The 11108-nt window shown below is 56.0% G+C and overlaps 1 protein-coding gene across 1 annotated transcript; it reads right to left on the bottom strand.

Annotated features, from left to right (window-relative positions):
• Positions 1–9090: 9090 nt before the first annotated feature.
• Positions 9091–10485, bottom strand: LOC123121819 (dof zinc finger protein MNB1A). The gene has a single exon (XM_044541885.1). It carries the CDS (start codon positions 10468–10470, stop codon positions 9424–9426), a length of 1047 nt encoding a protein of 348 aa, XP_044397820.1. The 5' UTR covers positions 10471–10485; the 3' UTR covers positions 9091–9423.
• Between the last annotated feature and the right edge of the window lie 623 nt (positions 10486–11108).

Below are 11108 nucleotides of genomic sequence, written 5' to 3'. Positions count from 1 at the left end.
GGAGCCCCGATGCGGCTCACCTCCTGGCTAGAGAAGGGCCTGTACTGGTCTTCATCGGACGAGCTGTCAGCACTTCGGACGCGCATCCAGAGTATGGTAGACAAGAATATCAAGCTTGTCAATGTGATCCAGGTGATGCTTTTTCGCCGGATCCTTCTGTGCCAAAGCCGTACTTTCCATTTGTGGGAGTTCGATCCGTCCGAGCACCAGACCCTGCAACAATTCTTCGGCACTACACACGAAGACATCTGGAAGGTGCTTTTCAAGGCCAATGAGGCGTGGCCGAAGACGTCCGAGGATCGTGGGTACAGCCTGACCCATCCCGCCAATCCGGTAAGTTTTTCGTATTTCAAGGAGTATCCTTTACCTGTACACTCAAGGATAATGTCTGAGCTTCCCCATTTTAGTTTTTCAGGGCTGGACAAAGAAAGCGGAGCAGATCAAGTGTCTGGCTCCACTGCCCGAAGACCCAGCAATCCCACTTCTGACAAAGATGCTGGTTCCGGCGCCCTACCAGGCGTCGGAGAAGAAGGCCAAGAAGAAGGCCAAGGGGACCAGAAGTGGCCCCCGCCATAAGGGTACTTCGGACGTGACGTCCGAAGACGCCGAGACCCACTCCTCCCCCACCGAGGACGAGGAGGAGGAGGAAAGCAATTCTCCCCGGGAGGGGGGAAGGAAGAAAAGGGCATCCTCCACGCATCTGGAGGCGGAGGCGTCCAAGAAGGGGAAGGTCTCCCTCGTGGATAACTCTGCGTGGGACATCGACAGCAGCTCCGAGTGGCGCCCCAGGGATAAGCCCCTGCCCGAATCGTAAGTACTCAAAGACGCGCACATATATCCAGCTCCTTTACTTCCATGGTTTTAACATGTTGAATCATGCGCTGCAGTCCGGCTCGCTCCGACCTCCAGCGATCCTCATCTTCGGGGAATTCGCTGGATCCCAAGGTGATGGACAGCGGGTCCCTTCCGGCGGCCTCTTCTCCCAAGGCCATGGATGACGCTAAGGTGCTATCCCGAAGGGCCTCCCCAGGCCAGGGAGAGAAGCAGGAGGCCGTCAGGATGGCGCTAGAGGGTGATACCTCGGCGGCCGGACACATGGGGGAGCAAATCCCCATGAAGACTGGCGATGGGGGCCATATCCAATTTGGCCCCCAGCCGAATACAATTCCAGAGACCTATACGGCTCCGGAATCAGGCAAGCAGCCTCAATCGAAAGAATGAGGTGCACCGATTCCACCGGTGACCTCTGTCCATCCAGAGGCACCGGATACTCTACTGGAAGCGCTGCGAAGTGCTTCCATTGTTAAGGAACACCGTACCCTCATGGGTACGGTGATTGAGAGGATTCAGTTCGCGAAGAGCAGACTGACTGAAGCCTGCACAAGCCTTCTAACAGGCTTTGAGGTATGAAACGCAATTTATGCAAAAGGAATGTCATAGTATAGACATTAGCCCCTGAGACACTGTCCGTGTTCGAAAAGAAAAGCCGGACAGAGGATCAAATAACTTTCATAGGAGACTAACCATACGTGTCTATGTGAATAAGCAGGCGTCTTTGCTGGCTGCGACCTCTCATGCTGTTGAGGTCTCCGGACTGAAGCAGAGTCTGGAGCGGACCGAGGAAGAGCTCGACCGTGTGAAAAAGCAGCTGGAGGACCATCAAGGTATGCAATGACCTTGTGTAGATTCAGAAAAGATGAATGATTTGTGTTGACCATAGTGCCATCATATTTTGTAGGAGCGGCGACCGAGGTGGAGACCCTCAAGAAGGCGCTGGCCGAAGCCCAGGAGAGAGCGGCAAAGGAACAAGCCGCTCGCGAGAAACATGAGGCCAGGGTTGGTGAGGTCCAGCAGGAGCTCCAGGATGCCGTGAAGAAATGCGAGTCCTTGGAGCGCAATTTTGCGGATCAAGAGTCCGAACTTGCCAAGGCCCGCCAAAGCGCACACGATGCCCGGGTTGAAGCCCAGGGCGCCTTCCAGGAAATCCAGGAGGCCAGAAAAATCGCAGCGGGTAAGGCCTCTATTATGCAGAGCAAGTATGTGAAGAAAATGTTCCTCTTACTGACCCGGATTTGGGGTTCTCCAGGGGCGTTTGCGGATCTGCCGCGAGTGTTGCCGACGCTGCGGAATTCTTCCGAGCCGAAGAGGGGAGCTCAACGGAGAAGCTGTTCTGGTCGCAATACCTTGCGCCAGAGCATCCGGTGCCCTTTAGCGATCAGCTGAAACAGCTGACAGAACTGCACAGGGTAGCCGAACTGGCCATGAAGGATTTAATAATCTGTTTGTGGCCTGCCGAAGCCATACCCAGCAGCTACTTCGGGCTCGTGAAGCGGCTGGTCAATGCCTACCCTCGGCTTGATGCCATCAAGCGGTCGGTCTGCATCGAAGGTGCGCGGATGGCCTTCACCCTTGTCAAGATGCAGTGGGCGAAGATGGACGCCGTCAAGCTCGCGACCGAGGGACCGCCCGCGGGCAAGGAGCACCGCATGCCCGAGCGGTATTTTGATGATGTCCTCAAGGGATCCCGCATTGTAGAGGGCCAGTGTTCAAAAAACATTATCTTTAAATGAATACATTCATGTGTATCTTGTCTTGTATTATGAAACAAAGCCATTATGTAATATAATGTTTGTTGTTTGAAAATTTTACCTCCTGTGCGGCCGTTTTGTTAAATCTGAGAGTTTGCCAGTCGTCGGCTTCAGCCCCCACGTAAGTAGTACGGGGGTGTTCGGGATGGAATCTAAACACTCTTGATCCAATAGTTTGGTCCTTGAAGGAGGTGTTTAGCGCAACGAACCAGGCAATCAGACTATGGCTTTATCACCCTCACTTAGCCATAGGAGTTTGACAATAAAAATGTAGGCACAACCCCTAGTTAATATTTAATCCAGACTAGGGTGCTGTAAACACCTGATCGAATGGAGGCCGATTCATCGCATAATGCGGAAAAAATCGCAAAAGATTTTTAACCTCCGAATAGCTGACCAGCTCTCGCCACATCATGACAGTCAGTTTTCGGCTTTCTCTACTGAGATGTTTGCTCGGATAAACCAGAAACACAATCACAGTAGTTCTCCCTTTACTACCCTAGATGATAGGACGAAACGTAAGGTAGCAAGCATAGGAGCCGGGCAACCCAACTATTGACCAAAGACATGATTCGGAGCCGATGCATATAATGCTAAAATTCGGGGTGCCGAACTGTACTGTAAAAAGTGTTCGGACTTTGTTGCCGTAGTATGGAGCATAATGAAGCCCCTAGCGAATTAAAGCGTACCAAAGTGTACGGGTGCAATCGATTAGAATAGCGAAATAAAATGAAGTAGTAGGCTAGTGCCACGTAAGTTGGGCCGCAAACTGTTTCCATTATAGTTTGATTAATACGTCAAAGCATATTTGTACAAATAGTGTGATAAGCAACCTGGCTATTTAACATGCCAAGACCAAGGGGGAGCTGCGTGCGGGTCCCGAAAACAGGTAGAATGATCGTCAAGAAGAACATCTAGAGATTCCCCCACACGTCTGTACTGCTTGCCACCTTGGTATATCTATCCTTCGAAAGGACCGATGATCATGCCGTCAGGAGGGGCCTGTAAAAAAGAGACCAAAAAATGGTAAGAAGGAAAAGGAAAAGTATCTGTGGGAGCCGTATGATGGACCACAATCAAGTTATGCCTCCGTCTATGCCCATGGTATTTTGAGTGCGTAGTTATGCACGCGCGGTACGAACGCCGCCATTTGGTCGGGGCTGAGACGGAGGCCGAATTGCTAGTCGAGCTCCTGACAGGCTGGACTGTCCTGCTGCAGAGTACTCCGGAAGCGTTTGACAGTGTCCGGGAGTTTGGTCGCCAAATTAAGGTTCTGCTTGATAAGGCCGCTCTGTACTTCTGCTGCCAGGGCCGCGGTGTGCTCCTCAGTACGGAGGGAGCGTTTTGTGCTTCCATTGACTGTTATGACACCGCGTGGTCCGGGCATCTTGAGCTTGAGATAAGCATAGTATGGCACCGCATTAAATCGAGCAAATGCGGTTCGTCCGAGCAGTGCGTGATAGCCACTGCGGAAGGGGACGATATCGAAGATCAAGTCTTCACTTCAGAAGTTGTCCGGAGATCCAAAGACGACCTCCAATGTGATTGAGCCCGTGCAGCGGGCCTCTACACCTGGTATAACTCCTTTAAAGGTATTTTTTGTGGGCTTGATCCTTGATGGATCGATGCCCATTTTGCGCACTGTATCCTGATAGAGCAGGTTAAGGCTGCTTCCACCGTCCATGAGGACTCGCGTGAGGTGGAATCCATCAATGATTGGGTCGAGGACCAGTGCGGCTGAACCGCCATGACGGATACTGGTCGGATGGTCCCTGTGATCAAAGGTGATCGGGCAGGATGACCATGGGTTGAATTTTGGGGCGACTGGCTCTATCGCATAGACGTCCCTGAGCGCACGTTTGCGCTCCCTCCTGGGGATATGGGTAACGTATATCATGTTTACCGTTTTAACCTGGGGGGAACTGCTTCTGTCCCCCTGTGTTCGGTGGACGGGGCTCCTCGTCATCGTCCTCACTCTGCGACCCCTTCTCCTTGTTCTCGGCATTTAACTTGTCGGCCTGTTTAAAGACCCAACAGCTTCTGTTGGTATGATTGGCTGGTTTATCGGGGGTGCCGTGGATCTGACATGGACGATCGAGTATGCGGTCCAAGCTGGATGAACCTGGATTATTTCTTTTATATGGCTTCTTCCGCTGACCGGACTTGGAGCCGCTGAATCCGGCGTTGAGTACCGTGTCATCGGTATTGTTACCATTGCTTCGACGCTTGTGCCTGTTGCGTCGGGCCTTACTGTTGCTATTTCTGGCTTCAGAAGTGCCAGATCTTCATCTTTATTCTCATAAAAACTAGAAGAACACGCTTTCACAAAGCAATCTTTCTTAGCACGCATCCTAGCGGTTTTTTCTTTGCACTCATTCGCTTGCATTATTATTGCTACGGGCTAGCCAGTTGTCTTCGCTCGCGCAAAAGCGGGTCATGAGTGCCGTGAGGGCTGCCATGGACTTCGGTTTTTCTTGGCCGAGGTGTCGGGCGAGCCATTCGTCGCGGATGCTATGCTTAAAGGCCGCTAGGGCTTCGGCATCCGGACAGTCGACGATTTGGTTCTTTTTAGTTAGGAACCTAGTCCAGAATTTCCTGGCTGACTCTCCGGGCTGTTGAACTATGTGGCTTAAGTCATCGGCATCCGGAGGTCAGACGTATGTGCCTTGGAAGTTGTCGCGGAAGGCGTCTTCCAAGTCCTCCCCAACTGCCAATAGAGTTTTCAGGCAGGCTATTCAACCAGTGCCGAGCTGGTCCCTTGAGTTTGAGCGGGAGGTATTTGATGGCATGAAGGTCATCACCGCGGGCCATATGAATATGGAGAATAAAGTCCTCAATCCATACCGCGGGATCTATTGTTCTGTCATACGATTCGATATTCACGGGTTTAAACCCTTCTGGGAATTCGTGCCCCATTACTTCATCAGTGAAGCAGAGGGGGTGTGCGGCGCCTCTATATCGGGCCAAGTCATGACGTAGCTCGGTTGGAGTCCGTCTGCGGTTTTCGGCCCGGGCGTGATTATGCTTGTCACGTCCGGCTAGATAGCCGTCGTCGCGCGTCGAGGCACGCCCCCGTGATCCGTAGATCGATCTGGTCTTACCTGCTCTACTGTCCAGGTCTTGCCGCAAGTCATATATATATCCCCGAGCTGTTATATCTCGATCTTTACGGTGAGGTAGTATGGGCTGGTGTTCGACTTGAGTTGCCGTTTTGTCCTGGCCACGAGGTGGTTGGTCAGCTGCATTACGTGCTGATGGTGCAGGCTTGAGGGCCTCGTCGTCAAATTGGAGTAGGAGTTTACGCTTCGGGTAACTTTTGGTTGGGCGCTCGAGGCCGTATTCCTCGGCTGCGAGGACATTAGTCCACCTATCGTTGAGCATATCTTGATCAGCTTGAAGCTGCTGTTGTTTCTTTTCAGGCTCCTTGTAGTGGCAATTAGCCGGCGCTTAAAGCGCTCCTGCTCGAGAGGTTCCTCAGGTACGATAAATTCTTCGTCACCGAGGCTCGCCTCGTCCTCGGAGAGTGGGAGATAATTACTATCCTCCGAGTCTTCGTTTTCGGCCTGTTTGTCAGGGCTAACTTGCCCATCTTCCCGATCGTCCTGTTCGAAAGTTGGCTCGACGGGGTCTTCTTTGTCTTCGGCATCGTCCGGAGTGTTGTTGCCTCCTGTGCCGGTATTGCTGTCTCTTCCACGGCGTGATTTAGAGCGGCGCCGCTGACGTCGGCACTTTGGCTGTATCTCAGGAGGTTTGTCCTCGACTGGATCTTCTTTGTCATCGCTGTTACCCGCTTTGGGTGTATCCACCATGTACACGTCGTACGAAGAGGTGGCCGTCCAACGTCCGGTAAACGGCGGGTTTTCGGCCTGCTCCTCTCCGGCATCGTCGTCCATACCGTCGATGTCTTCGGAGCCGTAGTCAAGCATGTCAGTTAAGTCCTCGACGGTGGCTATTAAGTGGGTGGTTGGTGGGACGTAAAATTCCCTGCTCTCAGCCCCTAGTCCGGGCTGGGCGTGTTTCGGATATTGCTCCTCTGTAATGACGAGGGATCGCATCAAGTTCATAGCCTCGCTTAAAGGCGAGGTTTGACCAGGGAGAAGGAAACCCGTGGAGTACGGCAGGAAGGAAACTCCTTGGCCGGGCTCATACGATGCTGACTCCGAGGGTTCGGAGCTAGTGTCCGGAGAAGAGTCCGGCTTCATGATGGTTGCCGGCGACACTACTTCCCCCGGTTCTCCCGTGCTGGGCTTAGCGGCCGCAGATAGTCCGGCGGGCTCAGTAATCCCATCTTCGGACGTGGCGACGCGCTCCGGATCTAAAGCCAGAGCGGAGGTTGGGGTTGTGAACCCTTGGGAGATCAAGTCTCCTCGGATATCAGCGACATAATCCAGATTTCCAAAACTAATCTGGTGACCTGGGGCGTAGCTTTCGATCTGCTCTAGATGGCCAAGCGAGTTGGCCCGTAGTGCGAAGCCACCGAATACGAAGATCTGGCCGGGGAGAAAATCCTCCCGCAGGGCAGCATTGTTGTGGATGACTAATGGAGCCATCGAACCTTCTGATGACGACTCAGCGGAACTCTCAATGAAAGCACCAATATCGGTGTCAAAACCGGCGGATCTCGGATAGAGGGTCCCGAACTGTGCGTCTAAGGTCGATGGTAACAGGAGACAGGGGACACAATGTTTACCCAGGTTCGGGCCCTCTTGATGGAGGCAATACCCTACTTCCTACTTGATTGATCTTGTTGATTATGAGAATTACAAGAGTTGATTTATCACGAGATCGTAGTGGCTAAAACCCTAGATGTCTAGCCTGTATGATTATGATTGCCTCTACGGACTAAACCCTCGGTTTATATAGACACCGGTGGGGCCTAGGGTTGTACAGAGTCGGTTTATAAAGGAAGGAATCTACATATCCGAACGCCAAGCTTGCCATCCACGCAAAGGAGAGTCTCATCCGGACACGGGAGGAAGTCTTCTGTCTTGTATCTTCATAGCCCATTAGTCCGGCCCATGCTACATAGTCCGACGCCCGAGGACCCCTTAATCCAGGACTCCCTCAGTCGTTACTACCTTGTTGATGCCATCATGTAAACAAAACCTAGATAAAAAATATTAACTTAGAAAGATAAAAGAATTATAATAAGAAATGGGTCTCCACTCCTCTAACCGCTGACGAGGCGGCGAGCCTAGAGAGAGGAGGAGGACTTAGGCGGTGACGGGGAGGGAGGCTGTGACGGGGAGGAAAATATAAGATGTCATTACGGTATGCTTACATATTTGATGTAACATCATCTTATATTATGAGACGGAGAGAGTACATTTTCCTTAAGATGAAAAAGACATATTCTTCATCATCATTTATAAAAATAAAAGAAGAAGAAGAAACAGACATCTCTTTGAATCGGCGGAGCTTGTATTTTATTTTCAGAAAATCCCGGTGCATCGAACATGGCCCGCACTCGTTGATCGAGACACATGGCAAGGTTGCCAGCGAATTTCAGCGCGAAACCGCCGAGGCTCGGACGACCGAGATCCATCGACACCACCAGCAACGTTGTCAAACGACACGACCGCATACCCATCCACCAGAACCGTCACGCCGACGCCTGCCTCAACAGCCGGCGTCGGCGGCGACCCAGACGTCCGGACCCGACGAGCCGGTCGGGTCGCCGTCAGCAGCGTACGTACATACGCCCGGCCCGGGTCGTGTCACCGGCGAGGCGATCGACGTCGACCGACGGGGCCCCCTCCCCTTCCGCGGTCCACCACCGCACACGTCGCCCGCACCACGGCCGAATCGACCGGCCGACCGACACGTGACGCCGAGCCCGGCCCATCCCTGACGCGGCGCGCGCGTCCGTCCCGTCGCGGTCGGGGCCGGGGGCCGTCGCCGTCGGAATCGCGGGCGAGCGAGCTGTCGTCCTCTGCCGCGTCGCTCCCGCCCGTGAATTGAAATCGATTTAAGGTCCGCCGACCGACGCCGACGTCCAACCGAACACGAACCGATCCTCTGCCCGTCCCTCGACGACGTCGCGTTGCGTACCGGCTGCTGCGATTCGTCGAATCTAATAATTCGTGGGCGGGCGACAATAATTCGTGGCCGGTGCCCGCCCTCGGTGGTACGCGACGCGGCCGAATTCATGCCGCCTTGATTCGCCGCTCACGTCGCCGATTGATTCCGGACCGGATCATGATGAAGTTATGGAACAATCTCGACATGCCTGTGCTGTACTGCCCTGCACTGTACGTGAAGTTATGAACAATCTGGACATGCCTGTGCTGTACTGTACGTGGTGGCAGCTTCCACCTAAACGGAGCGAGGTCGGCACGCGCTCCTCTCTTCGCCGGAGCGCACCGTATTTGCCAAGAACGCTCAGGGATGCTAGCAGCGACGTACTGGTTAGCTACAGGTACATTTCCAGGTTTCAGCAACTATGATCCAGGAGCAACAGGATGAAAATCTCATACCATATGTAGAGAGCAGAGCAGGGGAGGAGTCAAACAAGTAGTAGTATAAATGAGTGGTAGTGGTAGTTCGCTAATCGCGAAAGGGAAATCTTTTCAGGGCTTGAAACACGCCGTGATCAGACCTGGTACTGATTTATACAGGCACCTCACCTTCTAGGTTAGCCTTCCGATCAGGCACTAAAACAAACGGCTTCTTAGATCGACCCCTCTGGTGAGTAGTGAAATGAAAATTCCATCCAAATACTACTGGCCGGAATCCAGCCAGACGATGATGATAGTAAGAAGGTTGGGGAGCTCGAGCTGTGCTCTGACCGTGCCGTGCTCAGCTCACCGGTGGAGCTCTGCGAGACGACCACGGTTCACGGCGGGCTGAGGAACAGCGCCGGATCGGTGTCGGCGAACACGCCGGCCACCCAGTAGGACCCCAGGTCGCAGCCCGACGGCCACTCGAACGGGCTCGGGTCCGCCAGCTCCTTCCCGCCGGCGTCGTCCGCCACGCCGAGCCCGAGCGCCACCGACGGGTGATCGGTGAAAGCGAGGCCCCCGTCTCCGTCCGCCGCGGGTGGCGCGTCCGGCTCGGCGGCCGTGAAAGCCAAACCCCTGTCTCCCTCCGCCGCGGGTGGCGCGTCGAGCTCGCTGGCCAAGAAAGTGAAACACCCTTCCGCCGCAGGTGGCGCGTCGGGCTCGCCGGCCGTGAAAGCGAAACACCCGTCGGCCGCAGGGGCTGCGGCGGGATCGTCAGCTGTTGTCACGTCCTCGGTGGTGGCCGCGGCCTCCTTCGTCCTCGCGGCGACGGCGGCTGCGGCTGAGGCGTCGGCGTCGTGCTCGGCCTCGGGCTCCGGGGGCGCGGCCGGCGCGACGCGGCGGCGCTTGGAGTTCTTGGCGCGCTTGGGGCTGGACGAAGACGACGACGACGAGGAGGAGCTCTTGCGCGAGCCGCCGCCGACGGGGACGTTGCGGAGGGTGCCGCCCTTGGTCCAGTAGCGGCGGCAGGACTTGCAGTAGTGGCGCGGCTGGGAGGTGTTGTAGTTGTTGTAGTAGCAGAACTTGGTGTCCCGCGACTCGCACCGCGGGCAGGGGTCACCGTGCGCATCCCCCGCCCCCGCCTCCGCCTGCGGCTGCGGGGTCGCCGACGGCGCCGGGTAGCCCTTGGGCCGGCGCAGGTCGACGGCGCCGGCGAACGGCCGCCGCCCGGGCTCCTGCATGCCACCAACCAACGAGAGAGCGAGCTGGCCCTGATCGATCGGCGGTGGAGGGAGGGAAAGGAACGGACGGACGAGGCGTTTGGTTTGCGTAGCTCGAACGTGCGTGTGCGGTGCGGCGGGGTGGCTCTTAAGGGGGCCGGTCGGTGGAGCAGGTCCAGCCGTCCATCTCAAGTGGAGCAGCATTTTACGGTGCGGCTGCATTTGACGGTGTGCGTGCGTGGCGCCGACTGTTGGAGCGGTGTGGCGGGGGCGCCACCGCCACCTTTGTTTGACCCCCGGCACAGCGCCCGGCGGCAACTACCGCGCGGACGTACGGGCATACGACGTACAGTACTACGAACCAGCCGCCACCCGAGACGTCGTTGTGTTTTTTACTCCCGTGAGACGACGCGCGCGGTGGCGTGTCGTGCGCATCCCCTCGCGACGGGGCGCCCCGGTCGCCGGCCGGGCCCCAGGCGCTCGTGCAGCCCACCCCGTGGACCAGCAGCGGTCGTGCGGTGGTTGCGCACAGCGACGGGTCTCCCTCCCCTCGGCACGTACAGGAACCTCACCGTGGCAGCCAGGCCGCCCCGAGCCCGAGGCGATAAGCGCAAGCGAAATTCCCACTCACGGCGCCGTCTCAGCAGTGGCACCCACGATCGGGGCCGGGCCTGGCAGGAGCGCGTCGAGCCCGTTGCTCCGGCCTCCTGGCACGGCACGTCGGCACGGGACGAGGCAGCCAGCCCCAGCGTGCGCAGCGCGGCGGGATGGGAGGGACGGTACGGCGGTGCGCCGTGCCGTGCGCGGCCCGTCGGCTCCGAGGCGCGCGTGGGCGTGACGCACCGACGCGATGGTGCCAC

The sequence above is a fragment of the Triticum aestivum genome, chromosome 5D (genome assembly GCF_018294505.1).
Source record: "Triticum aestivum cultivar Chinese Spring chromosome 5D, IWGSC CS RefSeq v2.1, whole genome shotgun sequence".
NCBI lineage: Eukaryota > Viridiplantae > Streptophyta > Magnoliopsida > Poales > Poaceae > Triticum > Triticum aestivum.
Note: the sequence above shows the minus strand (reverse complement) of the source record. Positions and strands in the feature narration are given on the sequence as shown.